Source organism: Saccopteryx leptura, chromosome 5 (genome assembly GCF_036850995.1).
Source record: "Saccopteryx leptura isolate mSacLep1 chromosome 5, mSacLep1_pri_phased_curated, whole genome shotgun sequence".
NCBI classification, from domain to species: Eukaryota; Metazoa; Chordata; class Mammalia; order Chiroptera; family Emballonuridae; genus Saccopteryx; species Saccopteryx leptura.
In genome coordinates, this window is record NC_089507.1 from 110414665 (window position 1) to 110436606 (window position 21942).

Consider the following 21942-nt stretch of genomic DNA (forward strand, 5'->3'; position numbering starts at 1 on the left):
ACCTCACACCAAAGGCATACTTACCTCAGTTCCTTTTACCTACTACATCCTGGCCAGCTTTCGACAATATATTACAAGGTACACTAAAGACAAAAAACACAATTTGAAGAGACAAAGCCAGCATCAGAACCAAATTCAGCTATGGCAGAGATTTTGGAATTATCAGACTGAGAATTTAAAACAACTATGGAAAATAAGTCATTCTGACACATATTTCTATGTCCCCCTAAATCTATTTTTCCATTGGCAATAAAAGTCCTGGGTTTCAGTGGAACACATCCCTTTCCTCAGCTAAGGATAACATTTACTAGCTTCCCTTGCAGCTAAGTGTGGTCATGTGACTAAGTTCTGACTAATGAAACATGAATAGAAGTAAAGTGTGCAGTTTTCAGGATGTGTCTTTGAAGAGAAAGGTTATGCCTTTTCCCTTCTTCTTCTCTTCCACTGACTGGCAGATGGTCTTGGTGGTAGTAGTTAGAATTACCAAAGGGATAGAAACTACATGTAAAGTTTGACTAGAAAACAAAACCAAAGGAACCTACCTGGGTGTCTGGCACTATGGAGGTGCCACACCAGGACTGCTTATACTTGGACTTTATCTGAGATAGAAATACCTTCCCATTCAGGCCACTGTGATTTTTACCCTTATTAGAGCAACTATACCATCATCTTATAATTATCCATCCCTACCAATATCTGGCATATATATGCCCTTTACCCAAATTTGGCTTATACCATCAGATTAACATCAAAATATTTTCAGTAGAAAACTGGACAAGAATTAGCTTTCAACCTTTAAACAGAGTTTCAAGTAAATACATGTTTTCATTTCCATAAATATTACCTTAAAATTTTTCCCTCCTTCCCCCTCTCCTTCCTCTCTGTCTCTCTCTTCCCCTCCCGCAGCCGAGGCTCCATTGGAGCAAGGATGGCCCGGGCGCTGGGGATGGCTCCTTGGCCTCTGCCCCAGGCGCTAGAGTGGCTCTGGTCGCGACAGAGCGATGCCCCGTAGGGGCAGAGCGTCGCCCCTGGTGGGCGTGCCGGGTGGATCCTGGTCGGGCATATGCAGGAGTCTGTCTGACTGTCTCTCCCCCGTTTCCAGCTTCAGAATAATACAAAAAAAAAAAAAATTCCCTCCAGGAGGTAAATAAGTATATCAGAGAAAATGCTGTCAGTTCTTGGTGATTTTTGACTAATCAGTTACTCATCTTTGAAGAATTACTGTGGTTAATTTAAAATGTCCCAGAAGGCTTTCCAAAAATGTTGACTCATAAGAGACATTTCTATCAGATGGTGCTTTCTGGCTACATTAAGAGTCAGAGAGAGAGAGCTGCTGAGATTTTCAAAGCCAATCCCTGTTACTTCCACTCCTCCTTTGAAGAATGTCCTCTTCTACAATATTGAGAAATATGCCTTTGTAGTTATACTACTGCTTTGGGAGTATGGACCAAAAGAAATATGTGATCAAAAGATAAGAATTAGTATGTGTATTAGTATGTGTATTATTTAGGATGTGTATCATTTAGGATTATAAGTAGCAATAATAAAAAATCCAGAACAGCTTTTCACATAACTGTGTGCTCCACAGTGGTAGTTTCCTTCATAGAACAACAACTTTATCAAGAATATAGTTTTTGTTTTTTTTCCTTTCTCTTCTCTGTTTCCAGCTTTATTCAACAATAGATTGACTTCATGATGACTAAGAGGTTGCAAATATTCCAGAACTGTTATCAGATCACTATATCTAGAAATAAAAAGAGCTTTTTTCCCAAAGAAGTCCCAGAAAAATGGCTTCTACGTACTTATTGGCTCAAATTAGGCCTCATATCTAACCGCCCTGTGACCAGAGGATGTAAGATGACAGTTATTTCCTTAGTCCTGACCCACATAGCCAACCCTAGAAGTAAGATGGAATCAGCTTTCCTCATTGGCTACTTGGAGTGGGGAAAAAGGTGAAAAACAAATGAAAAGTAGGTTGTTACCAAAAGAAGGGAGAATAGATGTAGGAGTAAGCAAACATACTTTTCTTTATAGCCTACAAGGAAGTATTATGTTATTTAAAAATCCTATATTTTCACATCAGTCATCCTAATTCAAAGCTTAGAAAGAACTAGGTCAAAGCTTAGTCATGGGAATAAAAAAGAAAAGGACAAAAGATTTGTTAGGACTGGAATATGCAAATTTTTAAGGGTATAGAACAGCTTCTTTGATGTTCTTCCATTGACAATGTGCTAGGCTATCCAAGAAAAACTTAGACTCAGTATCTGAGATGCAGCACTACAAACTAGAATGGAATTGGGATGCAAGTGTTGGGTTGGGTGGAAGAGGAGGGGGTGGAGCCTCAGAAGCACTAGGACCTTGATAGTAAAATGCAGGCACCAACACACTATTGAGATTGGAGATGGAGAATGAGAAGGGAAAAGGGTTGGAATGGACTAAGAAAATTGTCTACTATTTTTACATCTGTGTGAGCATTGTCTATGCCTGTCAGAGAGCACTGTGACAGAATCTATGATGAAAGAGTAGGTGTGTGCTCAAGTCTCTTCATGTTCCATGATTCTCTATCAGTGATTCTTTGCCCTCTTCCATCACTCTTTGCTCAGAAGGTCAATGCTCCACTAGTTACAAGTTAAAGTTTATAATCTTCAGTATGCCATTTAAACCTTATTACCTTCCACTTTGACTGGATTGGTGTATTACATGAAATTATCTAACTTTATTTATTGATTTTAGAGAGAGAGAATGGGAGAGAGAGAGCAACCTGTCCCTGTATGTACCCTGACCAGGAATTGAACCCATAACCTTTATGCCCTGGGGGACAATTCTCTAACCAACTGAGCTATACTCTCAACACCAGAGGTGTGATTAGTGCTGTTCCCCTTATTTCACTTCTGTCCATCAATAAGAGTAAAAGGTCAGTTCAAGTCTTACTGCCTAAGAGCTCTGCCATGTGCTAATCACAAACTTGTCCTCCTCTCAACTTAGAGCAGTGGTTCTCAACCTTTCTAATGCCGTGACCCCGCAATATAGTTCCTCATGTTGCGGTGACCCCAAACCAAAAAATAATTTTGGTGGCTACTTCATAACTGTAATTTTGCTACAGTTATGATTTGGAATGTAAATACCTGATATGCATTATGTATTTTGATGACTTTAGGTGACCCCGCTGGGGTCGCGACCCACAGGTTGAGAACCGCTGACTTAGAGTGTTTACTTTCACTTATTTGACAGTTATCATCAGTTAATTTCCCCACCAAGTTTCTTGGTGTATAACTGACAAATTAAAATTGCATATATTTAAGATGTGCAATGTGATGTTTGATGTACAATACATTGTGAAATGATCACAATCAAGCTAATTAACATATCCATCACCCCATATAGCTACCTTTCTCTGTATATATGTAAAAACAATTAAGATCTGCTCTTGGCAAATTTCAAGTACACCAGACAATATTAACCATAATCACCATGCTATACGTTAGATTTCCAGAACTTTTCATCCGGGATAACTGAAACTTTGCTTTCTTTGACCAACATCTCCCATTTCCCCCACCCTGCAGACCCTAGTAACCAGCATTCTACTCTCTGTTCCTTTGAGTTTGACTTTTTCAGATTCCTCATATAAGTAGGATTAAGCAGTATGTATCTTTCTGTGTCTGACTTACTTCATTTTGCATTCTGTCCTCCAGTTTAAGCCATATTGCAAATGCAGAATTTCCTTTTCTAAAGTTGAATAATTTTTCGTTGTGTGTGTGTATATACAGGGTAGGGCAAAAGTAGGTTTACAGATGTTGATATGGAAAATAATACAATAAAGTAATAATGCAAGAATAAACTGTTTCAAGTACCACAACTGTAAACTTATTTTTGTTCCACCCTATATATATTATATATATCACATTTTCTTTATCTGTTCATCTGTTGATGGACACTAACTTGTTTTCATTTCTTGACTATTGTGAATAATCTACAATGAACACAGGAGTGCAGATACCTTGTAAGGTATTAATTTTAAAGTGAGATTGCTGGATGATATAATAGTTCCTCTTTTAATTTTTGAGGAACCTCTATACCATTTTCATAATGGCTGTACCATGTCAGTAAACTTTTTGTATTTATTTTTTTCCTTCTCCCCAAAATTTGAGCTTATTGTACTTCATAAAATTTCATTGTCTACATTAGTGCTGCTATGCACATAATAGGCATCCATTAATATTTGTGGAAAGGATGGTGTCTTACTTCATTAGACCTGAAGATTAATATCCATTGATTGAGCAGCAGATGGAAGAGTATAGATATGGTGAGCTTCCCCTCAGAGTTCTAGATGTATCTCCAGGTCCTGATTAGTGTCCACCAATAATTCCTTTTGCCTATTTTCTTTGAGCTTAGTATGTAGGACATTTCTTTGTAAAAGATTCTAAAATTCTGCCTTTAAACCAATTGCCAGATATTTTTTTTTTTTTACAGAGACAGAGAGTTAGAGAGAGGGACAGATAGGGACAGACAGACAGGAACAGAGAGAGATGAGAAGCATCAATCATTAGTTTTTCGTTGCTACACTTTAGTTGTTCACTGATTGCTTTCTCATATGTGCCTTGACCAGGGGGCTACAGCAGAGAGAGTAACTCCTTGCTTGAGCCAGCGACCTTGGGTTCAAGCTGGTGAGCTTTGCTCAAACCAGATGAGCCCGCACTCAAGCTGGTGACCTCGGGGTCTTGAACCTGGGTCCTCCACATCCCAGTCCAAAGATCTATCCACTGCGCCACCACCTGGTCAGGCAGATAATTTTTATTCTTACCTTAATTTGTTCAACATTTATGCACACATCCAATACCATAGTTCTTTAGGGCATGCAACTGCCATCTCTTACATCCACTGTTAGGGGTTCCCTGGCACATATGTTTCCATCAGTAACTATGAAAGAAAAATGTTGTGTGGTACACTGAACAGACCAACAAAGAAAAAATATACAAGGATCAAATGACAAAATATTATAAAAATATCACTAAGAGAAGAATGCACCTGAAAAATAAAATAGACTATCTTCCAGGAATCAGGCAAGATGAACAGCTAGATGTTTTTCATTTTTAATTAGATCTGAAAGAGAAATTTTGGCTTAAGCTTTTTAGATACCTTGAAAGACTAGGACTGAATAAGAGAAGATATTAAGTGTTTGAAGTCTTCAGCATTTTAGGTGGAATAAATGCTTTAGATCCCTGGACCTCTCATTAAATATAGAAAGAAAAGAAAAGGCTTTTAAGAACTGCAAGCAGTTTCTATATATCATAGGCACCTATCAGTCATCAAGTTTTCTTTGTCATTTCATCCCAGATGTATGTACATGTGTATGTATGTACGTATATATAGACAAATGCATACACTTTGGCTTTTTCTAATTTAACTGACTGAAATAAAAAGTCAAGGTCCAGGCCCTGGCCGTTTGGCTCAGTGGTAGAGCGTCGGCCTGGCGTGCAGAAGTCCCAGGTTCGATTCCCGGCCAGGGCACACAGGAGAAGCGCCCATCTGCTTCTCCACCCCTCCCCCTCTCCTTTCTCTCTGTCTCTCTCTTCCCCTCCCGCAGCCGAGGCTCCATTGGAGCAAAGATGGCCCGGGCGCTGGGGATGGCTCCTTGGCCTCTACCTCAGGCGCTAGAGTGGCTCTGGTCGCAACAGAGCGACACCCCAGAGGGGCAGAGCATCGCCCCCTGGTGGGCAGAGCGTCGCCCCCTGGTGGGCGTGCTGGGTGGATCCCAGTCGGGCGCATGCGGGAGTCTGTCTGACTGTCTCTCCCCGTTTCCAGCTTCAGAAAAATACCAAAAAAAAAAAAAAAAGTCAAGGTCCATCTGAATCACGCAATATATATTTCCCTGGAGATGATGCTCTTTCTAATTTCCACTGGCAGGAATCCTGTGGTGGTGCACCTCTCCTGGAATAGATTATTCATAGCAGAATGGGCATAATGAAATATGGCAGAAGGACTATTCAATACACAAAGCTAAGAAAAGAGCGGGGTTTCCATATGGGAGAAAATAAAATTAGATTTCTACTTCAAATTATGCAAACAAATTAACTCCAGATGAATTAAGGACTTGGAGGTCAAAAGCAATACCTCAAACTTTTTATAAGAACTTGTTATTGAAGCCATCAGTATCTGGAGTTTACTTTGGAGAAGGTTTTTAACTACCTTCCTTTAATACATGTAGGTATATTTAGGTTATCTATTTCTTACTGGGTTGAGATTTGGTAGTTTTTGTCTTTCCTTGAATTTGTTCACTTCATCCATGTTATTAAATTATTCTTCATAAATATTATTCTCCAGACATCTGTAGCATCTGTAGTGAAATGTATTCTTTAATTCATATTATTTGTAATCTGTCTTTTGTCATTTAAAAAAAATCAATCTGGGTTTCAGTTTGTCAATTTTATCACTTGTCTCAAAAAACTACCTATTAGTGATCTGGTTTTCTCTACTGATTTTCTGTTTCAGTGCCAGAGATCTGCTAACATAGTTATTATTCCTTCATTCTGCTTACTTTTAGCTTTATTTACTCTTCTTTTATTACTTCCTTTAGGCAGAAGATGAGATCATTAATTTGAAATCTTTTTTTCTCATTAGTAGGGGAATTTAATATGATAAATTTGCCTCTAAGCTTTGCATTAGCTGCAGCTCACAAATTTTGAAACATAACTTCATATAATTTGGTAAAAAAACTCTACCTTATTTTCTGATTTCTTCCTTAACCCATGGGTTATTCTGAAATATTTTCTTGGTTTCCCAAATATTTAATAATTTTCCAGGTATCTTTCTGTTACTGATTTCCATTTAATTGTGTTGTGGTGAGAGAATACAATTTATGTGGTATGAATCCTTTTACATTTATTGAGGCCCAGAATAGGACTCCTTTTTCTGACACAGAAAATGGTCTATCTTGGTAGAATATTTCATGTGCATATAAGAATGTGTATTCTGCTGTTGTTGGATAGAATGTCCTACAAATATCAATTAGGTTAAGTGGGTTGATAAGTATTTTCAATCCTCTATTTTTTTTTTTTTAATTTATTTTAGGTCAGAGAAATGGCACCCTGAGGAATGCGACCGACAAATCTCCCCAAAATTTCAACAAGTTCATCAACCAGAGACAGAAAAATCTATCCTTGGAGTGTCTGGGAGTTCCACACACAGAAATTAAAGGTATGATCAAGCAAAAAATTGACTAAATATATAATCAACCCTGAAGGAAATAAGATGGAGAAAGGAACACTGCCTTCCTCACAAACCTGAGCAAAGGCTGCTTTCACTTGGAGCTGAGAGTCCGGGGGTGGGGGCTAAGGGTGTGGAGGAAGCTAGGCTGTGGCACAGACGTTTGTTCAAGCCGAGGAAAGAGTGTGCCCATGGCGAATCAGCCCATGCAAGCTAATGCCTGTGCCGTGAGCAGCAGCTGCCAGCGGCATGCGGGGAGTGCGCCAAAGCGAACTTCCTTATGCCTGAGCTTCTCTGGGTTGGCAGGGCGCCTCACCCAGCCATTCAAACAATCAAGTGTTGGGGGGAGCGCGCAGGCAGCTTGCAGTCCTTCCTGGAGCAGATCGTCGGGGGAGGGGCGCGCAGGCAGCTTGCAGTCCTTCCTGGAGCAGATTGTTGGGGGAGGGGCATGCAGGGAGCTTGCAGTCCTTCCTGGAGCAGGTCCTTGGGGGAGGGGCGCGCGGGCAGCTTGCAGTCCTTCCTGGAGCAGGTCGTCGGGGAAGGGGCGCTTGGGCAGCTTGCAGTCCTTCCTGGAGCAGGTCATTGGGGAAGGGGCGCACGGGCAGCTTGCAGTCCTTCCTAGAGCAGATCAGCGGATCCAATTGCTGAAATTAACTTAACCCACAGTCTGCTCACCTCCCAACTGATCTGTGCAGCTCTAACTGACAAGATCTCTCACAGCTCAGCGATCTAAGACAAGAGGCGTGATATTTTTTAGTGCCTCTTACTAAAGGGGTGGGGGCAACTTCTGATTGGCAGAGCTTTCATACTCAGGGATATACGCTAAAAAGAGGGACTTGGCAGTTGTTAAGACCTCCTGTACTGCAGGCAGCGACTAGGGCACCTTCTTCCCAGCTAAAACAGGTTACAAAGTGCAAAAAGCCTGGGGAGAGTGGTCCCACAGAGTGCTAGGCATGCTGTACATGCCTGGAGGCTCATAGAAAGTCACCTTGAGAGCAATTAGCTCCCAGCCCCACCTGATTACACTGGTGGCTCTGACTGCCAGAGCCTTACCCAGAGTCCTACATTGAGTGGGGATAGAGTGGGGATTTGCCAGCTCTTTGAGCCTCTTACTCCCCAGGCAGAGGCAAGCAGCAGCCTTATAGCTGGATCATCAGGCTGCTAACTCAGGAAGGAGAGACTAGAAGAGAGGCTCCAAGAAAACGGACTCTCTCATTGTCGGAGCCTGCAAACGCTAAGAAGCCTTACCTACCAACGAGACTGAAGCCTAACATATGACATTGCTGTAGAGTCTCATCAATTGCAAATCTTTACCTAAGCATGCCACAGGGGCAGAGCCTGGGGTACAGAGTCACTGACCAGGAAGAGGGAAAGGAAAGAAAAAGGAAGAAGTTAACCTCTCAAAATCAAGAAAAATCCAGACTTTATAACTTGTTCCACTATTTTTTTTTTGTTTCTTTCATCCTCTTGCCTTTATTACTATTCTTTTTACTCCACCTTTGTTCTTTTATTCTCTGCCTGTCTTATTCTTTCCTCTTCTTGAACTACACTACACATGTGTTACATTTCCCATTTTATTTCTTTTCTTCCTCCTTACTCTCCATGAGGGTTACACTCCAAAACCCTTAACTTTCTCTCTCTCTCTTTGTTTTTTTCTTTTTTCTTCTTTTTCTTTTCCCCTTTTTCTTTTTTCTCCCTCTCTATTAGATTCTTCTTTTCTCCTTTTACATTTCCTCTCATTCAATCCTCAATCACGAACAAATTATTTTATTTGGGACTCAAGTTTTATTTTTTTTGTGTGGCATTTTGGGTGCCTTTTACTTCGCTTTTTAACTCATTAGCATTCTGCACAACCCAGGCTCTCCATTCTACTTAGTTTTTGCTCCACTTAATAAAATAGTATTTTTATTTTATTTATTTTTTATTCCTTTTTTGTGTTTCCCTCTTATCCCTTTCATTATATCGCTGAGTCGACCATCACTTACAAACAAATCATTTTATACTTGACCCAAATTTTTTCCTTTTTTGCATTTTGTGGGTCCCTACTTTCTTTTTTGCCCCTTGAACACTTCCCCCCAACTTAGACCCTCTGTTATAGGCAGTTTTTGTTCCACTTAGCATAATATAATTCACAGTTCATCACAATATTTTCCTAAGGAGGAGGGGAGAGGAAGGGAAGAAAAAAAGGGGGGAAAATAATAAATTATTATTGCTCTTTTAAATACTATTTCCATTTTTTTTCTTTTTTTTACTTTATATTCTTTAATAATTCTCATTAGTGCTATCAACAAGACAACCCTCAGATGCCATTAAGAAAAAGGAAATCGAATATCATGGATACAAAAGATAGAGAAGTAGCACAGATAGATGTGGAAAAATCAATGGAGAAAAAATTTAATATTTTGGAAACCTTGGAGATAAATGACAGAGAATTTAAAATAGAAATTCTAAAAATACTCAGAGATATACAAGAAAACACAGAAAGGCAATTTAGGGAGCTCAGAAAACAACTCAACAAACACAAAGAATATATTACCAAGGAAATTGTAACTATAAAAACAAATCAAACAGAGATGAAAAACTCAATTCATGAACTGAAAAATGAGGTAACAAGATTAACTAATAGAACAGGCCAGATAGAAGGTAGGATTAGTGACTACAGGAATTGTCTGACTCCATCAAAAAGAATAACATAAGAATAATAGGTATATCAAAGGGAGAAGAGAGAGAAAATGGAATGGAGAATATATTCAAACAAATAATAGATGAGAATTTCCCAAGCCTGTGGAAAGAACTAAAGCCTCAAATTCAAGAAGCAAACAGAACACCGAGATTTCTTAATGACAACAGACCTACTTCAAAGCACATCATAATGAAATTGGCACAAACCAATGACAAAGAAAAAATTCTCAAGGCAACCAGGGAAAAGAAGAATATAACATAAAGGAAGGCCTATTAGATTATCATCAGATTTGTCAACAGAAACTCTACAAGCTAGAAGAGAATGGACCCTAATATTTAAAGCCCTGAAAGAGAGGAACTTTCAGCCAAGAATACTATACCCATCAAAGCTATCCTTCAAATATGAAGGAGAAATAAAAACATTCACAAATACAGAAAAGATGAGGGAATTTATCATCAGAAAACCCCCACTCCAGGAAATACTAAAGGGGGTTTTCCAACCAGATACAAAGAACAAAACAAAACAAAACCACAAGTAAAAGCTCCACCAAGAACACAATAAAACCAAATTTAAATTGTGACAACAACAAAAAGAAAGGGGGAGAGAGGAAGGAGATTAACAGTACCAAAGGATGATGGAGTGCAGAAACACTCATAAGATAGGGTACTATAATGAATATGGTAGGTACCCTTTTCAATAGTTAATGGTAACCACCCTTGAAAAAACCACCACAGAAGCACATGACTTAAAAAAGGTAGCAACAGAGGAAAGAAGTATGGAATACAAACAAACAAAAACAAATGATGGAAAAACAAAAGAGAAGAATCAAACAAGATACAAAATTAACAGAAAGCAATTTATAAAATGGCAATAGGGAACCCATAAGTGTCAATAATTACACTAAATGTAAATGGATTAAACTCACCAATGAAAAGACACAGAGTAGTAGAATGGATTAAAAAAGAAAATCCAACTGTATGCTGCCTACAAGAAACACATCTAAGCAACAAGGATAAAAACAAATTCAAAGTGAAAGGCTGGAAAACAATGCTCCAAGCAAATAACATCCAAAGAAAGAAGGTGTAGCAATACTCATATCTAAAAATGCTGGCTACAAGACAGCAAAAGTACTCAGAGACAAAAATGGTCATTTCATAATGATTAAGGGGACACTGAATCAAGAAGACATAACAATCCTTAATAAATATGCACCAAACCAAGGAGCACCAAAATATATAAGACAGCTACTTATTGACCTAAAAACAAAAACTGACAAAAATACAATCATACTTGGAAACCTCAATACACTGCTGATGGCTCTACAAACAGAAAATCAATAAAGATATATTGGCCTTAAACGAAACACTAGAGCACCTAGATATGATAGATATCTACAGGACACTTCATCCCAAAGCGACAGAGTGTACATTTTTCTCTAGTGTACATGGAACATTCTCAAGAATTGACCATATGTTGGGCCACAAAAATAACATCAGCAAATTCAGAAAAATCAAAATTTTACCAAGCATATTTTCTGATCATAGAGCCTTGAAACTAGAATTCAACTGCAAAAAAAGAGGGAAAAAACCCCACAAAAATGTGGAAACTAAACAACATACTTTTAAAAAATGAATGGGTCAAAGAAGAAATAAGCACAGAGATAAAAAGATATATACAGACAAATTAAAATGACAATATGACATATCAACATCTCTGGGATGCAGCAAAAGCAGTAATACGAGGGAAGTTCATATCACTTCAGGCCTAAATGAAAAAGCAAGAGAGAACCCAAGTAAACCACTTAACTTCACACCTTAAGGAACTAGAAAAAGAAGAACAAAGACAACCCAAAACCAGCCGAAGAAAGGAAATAATAAAAATCAGAGCAGAAATAAATGAAATAGAGAACAGAAAAACTATAGAAAAAATTAATAAAACAAGGAGCTGGTTCTTTGAAAGATCAACAAAATTGACAAACCCTTGGCAAGACTCACCAAGGAGAAAAGAGAAAGAACTCATATAAACAAAATCCAAAATGAAAGAGGAGAAATCATCACTGACATCTTTATTATATGCGGCTTAAGTGTCTGTTTGTCGCCGATAGCTTATTGGTTGCTTTCGTAACTGTACTAGCCAATGGGGTGAAGTTGCCACGGCTGAACGCAAATTGAGCGGGTCAGGGGGAAGGTAAACATTTGTTTGCATTGGCAATCATCTGTTTTACATAAAAACTATATCTTAACATAATTTCTTTTAAGAATGCCTCCTAGAAAATACAGCACTGAAGAGGAGAGAAAAGGAGCTAAAGCTGCACAAAAATGGCTTTCTCGACAAAAAGAAACCACTGAGCAGAGAAAGACAAGGCTTGCTTCAGTCCCAGAGCAAATGCATCTTTCTCGGCAAAATGAGACTGATGAGCATAGAGAAACAAGGCTTGCCTCAGATGCAAGACAAAAAAGCCTGTCTCGACAAAATGAGTTCCTTGAACAAAGGCAGGAGAGAAATGCAAAAAAACGACAGAGTAATGCTGACCAAAATGCAAAAAGGATTAAAACATATTTAAATCACCTTTATTTATTGAGCTAGCGGTGGCTCTTAAGAAATGTACCGCTAGTGGTTTCCTTCATTGCACTCTACTTTAAGCAATTAAGCAAGTAGAAGGAGAAACCCCATGGGGCACTAAGCAAAGGGGCGTCCTCACCGCCTGCCCTGGGTAATTCAGTTTGAATTAGCAGACACCTTTGCACAAATCATTTTAATTGCAATTTATAATATCTAGAACAGTGGTCATTTCGTATGACAGCCGGGCTTTCTAGTCATAGATATACAAAGAATTATTGTAGAATACTACGAAAAACTATATGCCACCAAATTCAACAATCTAGAAGAAATGGATAAATTCCTAGAACAACACAACCTTCCTAGAATGAGTCATGAAGAAGCAGAAAGCCTAAACAGACCAATTAGCAGGGAGAAAATTGAAAAAACTATTAAAAACTCCCAAAAAATAAAAGTCCAGGCCCAGACAGTTATACTAGTGAATTCTATCCAACATTCAAAGAAGACTTGGTTCCTATTCTACTCAAAGTTTCCCAAAAACTTGAAGAAGAAGCAATACTTCCAAACACATTTTATGAGGCCAACATAACCCTCATACCAAAACCTGGCAAGGATGGCACAAAAAAAGAAAACTACAGACCAATATCTCTAATGAATACAGATGCTAAAATACTAAACAAAATACTGGCAAATCGAATACAACAACTTATTAAAAAAATAATACATCATGATCAAGTGGGATTCATCCCAGAATCTCAAGGATGGTTCGACATATGTAAAGCAGTTAACGTAATACACCATATCAACAAAACAAAGAACAAAAACCACATGATCTTATCAATAGATACAGAAAAGGCTTTCGATAAAATACAACACAATTTTATGTTTAAGACTCTCAACAAAATGGGTATAGAAGGAAAATATCTCAACATGATAAAGGCCATATATGATAAACCATCAGCCAACATCATATTAAATGGCGTAAAACTGAGGACTTTCCACCTTAAATCAGGAACACGACAGGGGTGTCCACTCTCTCCACTCTTATTTAACGTGTTGCTAGAAGTTCTGGCCAGAGCAATCAGACAAGACAAAGAAATAAAAGGCATCCATATCAGAAAAGAAGAAGTAAAGGTATCACTTTTTGCAGATGATATGATCCTATACATCGAAAACCCGAAAGACTCCACAAAAAGATTACTAGAAACAATAAACCAATACAGTAAGGTCGCAGGATACACAATTAACATACAAAAATTCATAGCCTTTCTATATGCCAACAATGAAATATTAGAAAACGAACTCAAAAAAATAATCCCCTTCACAATTGCAACAAAAAAAATAAAATACCTAGATATAAACATAACAAAGAATGTAAAGGACCTATATAACAAAAACTACAAAGCATTGTTAAGGGAAATCGAAAAAGATACAATGAGATGGAAAAATATTCCTTGTTCTTGGATAGGAAGAATAAATATAATCAAAATGGCCATATTACCCAAAGCAATTTATAAATTTAATGCAATTCCCATCAAAATTCCTATGACATATTTTAAAGAAATGGAACAAAAAATCATCAGATTTATATGGAACTATAAAAACCCCCAAATAGCCAAAGCAATCCTAAGGAAAAAGAATGAAGCTGAGGCATTACAATACCTGACTTCAAACTATATTATAGGGCCACGGCAATCAAAACAGCATGGTATTGGCAGAAAAATAGACAGTCAGACGAATGGAACAAAATAGAAGAAAGTCCAGAAATAAAACCACAAATATATGGTCAAATAATTTTCAACAAAGGGGCCAACAACACACAATGGAGAAAAGAATGCCTCTTCAACAAATGGTGCTGGGAAAACTGGAAAGCCACATGCAAAAGAATGAAACTCAAATACAGCTTGTCCCCTTGAACTAAAATTAATTCAAAATGGATCAAAGATCTAAATATAAGACCTGAAACAATAAAGTACATAGAAGAAGACATAGGTACTAAACTCATGGACCTGGGTTTTAAAGAGCATTTTATGAATTTCACTCCAAAGGCAAGGGAAGTGAAGGCAAAGATAAATGAATGGGACTACATCAGACTAAGAAGTTTTTGCTCAGCAAGAGAAACTGACAACAAAATAAACAGACAGCCAACTAAATGGGAAATTATATTTTCAAACAACAGCTCAGATAAGGGCCTAATATCCAAAATATACAAAGAACTCATAAAACTCAACAACAAACAAACAAACAAATAATCCAATAAAAAAATGGAAAGAGAACATGAACAGACACTTCTCCCAGGAAGAAATACAAATGGCCAACAGATATATGAAAAGATGCTCATCTTCATTAGTTATGAGATAAATGCAAATCAAAACTACAATGAGATACCACCTCACACCTGTTAGATTAGCTATTATCAATAAGACAGGTAATGGCAAATGTTGGAGAGGCTGTGGAGAAAAAGGAACCCTCATTCACTGTTGGTGGTTCCTCAAAAAACTGAAAATAGAACTAGCTTATGGCCCAGTATATACCTCTACTGTGTATATACCCCCAAAACTCAGAAACATTGATATGTAAAGACACATGTAGCCCCATGTTCATTGCAGCATTGTTCACAGTGGCCAAGACATGGAAACAACTAAAAAGCCCTTCAATAGAAGACTGGATAAAGAAGATGTGGCACATATACACTATGAAATACTACTCAGCCATAAGAAATGATGACATCGGATCATTTACCACAAAATGGTGGGATCTTAATAACATTATACGGAGTGAAATAAGTAAATCAGAAAAAACCAAGAACTACATGATTCCATACATTGATGGGACATAAAAACGAGACTAAGAGACATGGACAAGAGTGTGGTGGTTACAGGGGACAGGGGGAGGGAAGGAGAGATAAGGGAAGGGAGAGGAGAAGGGGCACAAAGAAAACTAGATAGAAGGTGATGGAGGACAATATGACTTTGGGTGATGGGTATACAACATAATTGAATGACAAGATAACCTGGACATGTTTTCTTTGAATATGTGTACCCTGATATATTGATGTCACCCCATTAACATTAATAAAAATTTATTCATTTTTGTGGCGAGAACATTTAAGATCTATTCTCTTAGCAACTTTCAAGTATATCAGTGCAGTATGATTAGCTATAATCAGCATGCTTGACATTGGATCCCCAAAACTGTTTATATCAGAACTGGAAGTTTGTACCTTTTGACCAATATTCCCATTTCCCTCTCCCCACCACACCGCCCCCTTAGTCCCTGGTAGCCACCCCCCAACTGTGTTTCTCCAGAAGTCTCCTCCCCATGGTCAGCTCTCCAGGCAGCTGTTCATAGCTCCTCCAGATGCAGTAACTCTGCTCTAAATGCTCTCATAGCATTCTTGGTATTTTATAGGATTTTTTTTCATTGCATTCTAATAGTTTATATGGCTACGTCTCTCAACAGAATTTTAAAAATATCTTCCTGCATGACCAGGTGGTGGCACAGTGGATAGAGTGTCAAACTGGAATGCTGAGGACCCAGTTTTGAAACTCCACGGTCACCTGCTTGAGCGAGGGATTGCTGGCTTGAGCATGAGATCATAGACATGACCCCATGGCCACTGGTGTGAGTCCAAAGGTTGTTGGCTTGAAGCCCAAGGTCGCTGGCTTGAGCCCAAGGTCGCTACCTTGAGCAGGGGTTTCACTCACTCTGCTGTAGCCCCCCAGTCAAGGCACATGTGAGAAGGCAATCAAATGAATAACTAAGGTGCCACAAGTAAAGTTGATGCTTCTTATCTCTCTCCCTTCCTGTCTCTTTCTCTCACTAAAAAAAAAAAAAAAAAAAAAAAAATTAAATAAAAAAGTAAAAACCTTCCTATTCCTAACCTCTCACACCACACCTGCCATACAGTTAGTGCCTAACAAAGTTTGTTTGAAGTGAAACATCATTTCTCTCATTTATTCAATTAGAAAACATGGTTTTAAAAGCATTAACTACTTTGCCCTAGCTAGGTAGCTCAGTTGGTTAGATCGTCATCCCAGTACTCCAAGGTTGCGGGTTTGATCCCCAGTCAGAGCCCATACATGAATCAACCAATGAATGCATCAATAAGTGGAACAACAAATTAATGTTCCTTTCTCTCTGTCTCAAGTCAATAAATAAAAAATTAAAAAGAAAATAAAGTGTACACTAGCTTGTTACCACTGAGAATACAGTTACAGGAGCTGTTATACAATGTTAATAGAAAAAAATTACCACTTTTCTAGAAAAGAATTACAAAGAAGCTTACAAATATTTATACCTTTGACATAGCAATACTAGTTGTTGTAAACTATATTTAAGAAACAGGCAGAAAGAGAAAGGGTTTTTGGCCAAGGAGCACCATAAAGTCTTTTAAGTGGCAGAAATATGACAAAACCTAGATGAACAGAGAGGAATGAATGATTTCAAACTGCAGTGCAATCGTATGAACGATAATTATATAGATGCTAATGTGAAATCCATGAAAAGTTTTTAATAACAGAAAAATACTTATGATTTCATCCATGTCAAGGAAAAAAGTTTCATGTGAGAGTCTACATACAATGTGATCTTAACTGCAGGGTGCCTTTTGTTTTAATCACCTCTCCCTAAGGGAAAAGAAACTCCTTAACTTTGTACAGTACCCCCAGTATGACTCACATGCTCGTTATGCATTTCTGTGAGAGTAACTTCTGGGACTCAGGGTGAGCTGACAGCTTACGAAATGGAACTGATCCTGTTTAACTATAAACAGGGGTTCTCTGAGGTTGCATCTACCCCCAAAAAAGTCATTGGATACATCCTGGGTTTAGAATAAATGAACAGCCTAAGAGGTTTTATTACTTTTTTATTTTTATTTATTTTTTTGACAGAGACAGAGAGTCGGAGAGAGGGACAGATAAGAACAGAAAGGCAGGAAGGGGCAGAGATAAGAATCAATTCTTTGCTGCAGCTCCTTAGTTGTTCAATGATTGCTTTTTCATATGTGCCTTGACCGGAGGACTGCAGCTTAGCCAGTGATCCCTTTCTCAAGCCAACAACTGTGGGAACAAGCCAGCAACCATTGGGCTCAAGCCAGCAACCATGGGGTCATATCTATGATCCATGCTCAAGCCAGCGACCCCACACTCTAGCTGGATGAGCCCGCACTCAAGCTGGTGACCTCATGGTTTCGAACCTGGGTCCTCTGCATCTCAGTCTGATGTTCTATCCACTGCACCACCACCTGGTCAGGCCAGCCTAAGAGGCTTTAAATGTCTTCTTCCATAAGACCCAAGTAAATATCTGAACTATGTTATTCAGAATTCTCAATCTATCTACACAGGTGGGAAAACATTAGGCAAAGTTAAGATAAATTAAAAGCCCAGAGGCTTTGAAGTATTCTGGCCAAATATATACACAACCACATATACACACACAATTTGGTCAAAGGCCTTTCAAATTTTTCAAATGTTTCATGATCCTTTGTGAAATAAGGAAAAGGACAGTAAAAATGGTTACAAATAGCAATACTAAGAGGTAATGCCTTGCATACCGTATATTCTCAAATATATATACATGTAGGAATTGTCTGGTTATTGGCCAATGACCACTCACAGGCTAAATCTGACCCTCTCCCTGTTTCTGTATGGCCTCCAAGCCCAGAATGCTTTTTACATTCCTAAGTGATTGGGGGGAAAATTGAAAGAGTAATAGTCCATGACACACAAAAATTGTATGAAATTCAAATTTCAGCGTCCACAAGTCAACTATGACTGGCACACGGCCAGGCCCCATTATTTACATATTGCCCACAATGCTTTGATCCTAGAGTGGCACAGCTAAGCCCTTGTGACAGGGACTCTATGTTGTCTGCACAGCTTAACATAGTTCATGTCCGGCTCTTTGTGGCAAGTTTGCTGCCCTGTGTTCTATATTTCTTATTGAGATGTATAGTAATTGTGTACATACAACATCATTGTATTAGTTTGAGGTGTACAACATAATTTGATAGACAGTTGACCCTTGAGCAATGCAAGGCTTAGGGACACTGACTCTTCCACCCCCACATGCAGTCAAAAATTTATTTATAATTTTTGACTCCCCCCAAATGTAACAACTAATAGTGTACTGTTGAGTTGAAAACATGAATGGTCAATTAACACAAATTTAGTATGTTATATGCATTATATATTGTATTCTAACAAGAAAGTAAGCAAGAGTGAAGAATGTTACTTTAAAAAAATCCTAAGGAAGAGAAAATATATTTCCAATATTTACTGAAAAACTCCACTTGACCTGGCCAGTTGGCTCGGTAGGTTGCTGACCAGGCATATAGAAGTCCTGGGTTCAATTTCCAGTCAGGGCACACAGGAGAGGTGACTATCTGCTTCTCCACCCCTCCTCTTCCCCTTATCTTTCTCTCTCTCTCCTCCTCTCCTGCAGCTATGTCTTTATTAGTTCTAGCAAATTGCCCCAGGCACTAAGGATGGCTCCTTGGAGCTTCTACCTCAGGTGCTAAAAATAGCTCAGTTACGATCATGACCCCAGATGGGCAGAGCATTGGCCCCAGACAGGGGTTGCTGGGTGGATCCCATTCGCAGTACATGTGGGAGTCTGTCTCTCCTCCTCTCACTTAAATAAAAATATAAAATAATAATAAAAAAGAAAAAAACTTCACTTCCAAGTGGACTCCCACAATCCAAACCTGTATTACACAAGAGTCAATTGTATGTATATACTGAAACATGATCACCACAATAAATTTAGTCAACATCCAACACCTTACATACTTACAATTTTTTCTTGTGGGTGACTGCAAATTTTCAGATCTCCTATCTCAGCAGCTTTCAATACACCATACGGTATAATTAACAATAGTCTCCAAGTCATACTTCACATCCCCAGGACTCACGTATCTCATAGCTGGGAGCTTGTACCGTTTGACCATGCTCACTCTTTTATCCCACTTCCCATCCCCGCCTGTGGCAACCACTGCCTTTTCTAGATTAATAAAAACACACTCTGGGGAGACACATCAGCAATTTCCTAGTCCCGATCTCTCAAGAGGATATGGGATCAGAGAGAAAATGGCAGCGACTGACAGTGTACACACAGCCAGGTCTCTGCATTTCTGGTTCCTCTATAATCACAATGCAACTGGGTCTGTTTGCAACGGCTGTTTCCACCCCTCTGGGTATACGGCAAATTCCATAAGGGGATGTTGACTATAAGAGTTTATTCTGCCAAACACATCAATAAAATAACTATTTAACAGAACTAAAACAAGCATTTTTTATAGTGTTAGCACAATACCACAGACAGATGGGGCACCCCAGAAAAAATTATTTTTTAAATCTTCAAATTAAATAAATAAAATAGAAAAGCAACAGATCTACACAGAAACTTGAAGTTGGGTTATGTAAATTAGAGAAAAAAAAAAATTACCCTCTAGAAAGCAATGAGAAACTCAATCCCAATGGCTACTCTGCAAAATAACACCGAGGGCTCCCATTCAAATCCTCCAGTATCGCCCCTTATACTTCCTTTTGAACAGATCTAAAAATTGCCTAAGAAATATCCTGTATAATTTATCTATTTGTAGTTAACAAGGGCTTTATAACACCGCTCCCATACACAGGAAGCACTCAGTATACTTTCCAGTGACACACAAATACACACACACAATTTCATCCTCATAACAGCTCTATAAGATATAACCTGCTGTGATCCCATGTTAACATATGAGAAATCTGAGGCAAAGAGATATCAAACAATTTCCTCAAGGTCCTGCACCTAGTAAGTGGCAGAGCCAATCTGTGAGGCTGTGTAGTCTGTGCTTGTAACCAATGTGTCTATTGCCTCTTAGGAGTAAATAAAAGTGAGTTTGAGTTAAGCAGCATTTCAAAGTATGGGAAGTACATACTGCCTGAAGTTCTTGTAAGCCCTTAATTGAACACATCATTCTTGAACGTCTGTTAAAGGCACAACATAGCCATAGCAAAGGTCAGGGCTGTACAGGAGGAGCAAAGCCCAGTCCCTGCCTTCATGGAGCTTGTCACTTGTAGGGAGGTTAAAAAAAGTACACAGGAGAATGCATACACTGAGCGTATCAGGCTTCAACATGAGAGAAGAGGAAGGGAGGACAATTATGAAGGCAAGAGGGGATGATGTAGGCCTTAAAACATATGACGAAAATGAAAACGAGAGTATCCACCTTCTCAGTCGTGAATGAGAAAAGACAATCTGCCTGACCAGGCAGAGGCGGAGTAGTTAGAGAGTCAACCTAGGATGCTAAGGACCCAGGTTCGAAACTCCAAGGCCACCTGCTTGAGTGCAGGGTTGCTGTCTTGAGTGTGGGGTCATCGACATGACCCCATGATCCCTGGCTTGAAGCCCAGGGTCGCTGGCTAGGCTAGAACTCCCCAGTCAAGGCACATGAGAAAGCAATCAATGAACAATTAAAGTTCTGCAATGAAGAATCAATGCTTTTAATCTGTCTCTGTCTCTCACTAAAAAAAAGAAAAGAAAAGACAATCTGGGCCAAGTGGAATGGACATGGTGGCTTAAGAACAGTTTATAATTGTTTTTGTGGAAAAAAGAGAGAGGATTCGAGGAAAACCGAAAGCCATCCTGACTCCATTAGGAGGTTACAGTTAGAATCATGGGACAGTGGACCCCTGATCAGGTGGACTGCATGCCTTTGGACTTGGAATTGGAATAGAGCAACAGGAAGAGCAGAGTGGGGATGGCAGGAGGCTAGAGGAGGGAGGGCTTGAGGAAAAGTGGGGAAGAGAGCATTCTGAGGTGCCAGACAGCCTGTGCTTGAAATGTGCAGGTCAGGTTATATGCAAATGCAGCCAGAGGGGACCCAGGGGGCTGGAAGGAAAGGCCGAGGCCAGTGCAGGGGAAAAGGGAAGTCAGAGTGAGGATGGCTGAGGGGAGAGAGGTACATTCTGAAATCCTGGAGGATCCTATGTTCTCTGTGATGACAAAGTCTATTTCTTACATGCATAAGGGGAGCTGAAAGGGAGAAAAGGTCACGCTAATGGATGGGGGGCCAAGGAAATTAGAGGCCAAGCTGAAGGAAAAAACTCATTTTCAATGGCATAGTTATCCACATTCATCTCTCATTTTCTACTAAATAAACATACTTATGTCTTGGAATTTGTATTGCTTTTGTATTTGTGTAATTGTCTTCCTTGGATGATGTTTTTCTTTGGTTTCTTGTTTTGATGGCAGGTTATGTTTAGAAGGGAGCAGGAGAAGAAGTCTGTGGAGAGAATATGATTAGCATAAGGTGAAAATCAGTTTTTAGCATAGCCTTGTTTTATTATCTCTCTGGAGCAGCGGTTCTCAACCTGTGGGTCGCGACCCCGGCGGGGGTCAAACGACCAAAACACAGGGGCACAGGTTGAGAACCACTGCTCTGGAGGAACGCAGATTGAAAAAAATAAAACTGTGTTTTTGTTCAGAGAGTAACACAAACATTTTGAACA

General features: G+C 39.0%; 2 protein-coding genes across 2 annotated transcripts in view; both read left to right on the forward strand.

Annotated features, from left to right (window-relative positions):
• Positions 1 to 10053, forward strand: part of LOC136406681 (interleukin-2 receptor subunit alpha-like) — a 76192-nt gene extending 66139 nt beyond the window's left edge. The window contains exons 8-9 of the mRNA XM_066386706.1: positions 7069 to 7194; positions 9483 to 10053. Of these exons, the coding sequence (XP_066242803.1) occupies positions 7069 to 7192 (124 nt within the window). The 3' untranslated portion in view covers positions 7193 to 7194; positions 9483 to 10053. The remainder of the gene's footprint in view (positions 1 to 7068; positions 7195 to 9482) is intronic.
• Positions 1 to 21942, forward strand: part of CREM (cAMP responsive element modulator) — a 514873-nt gene that overhangs the window by 104164 nt on the left and 388767 nt on the right. The window lies entirely within an intron of this gene.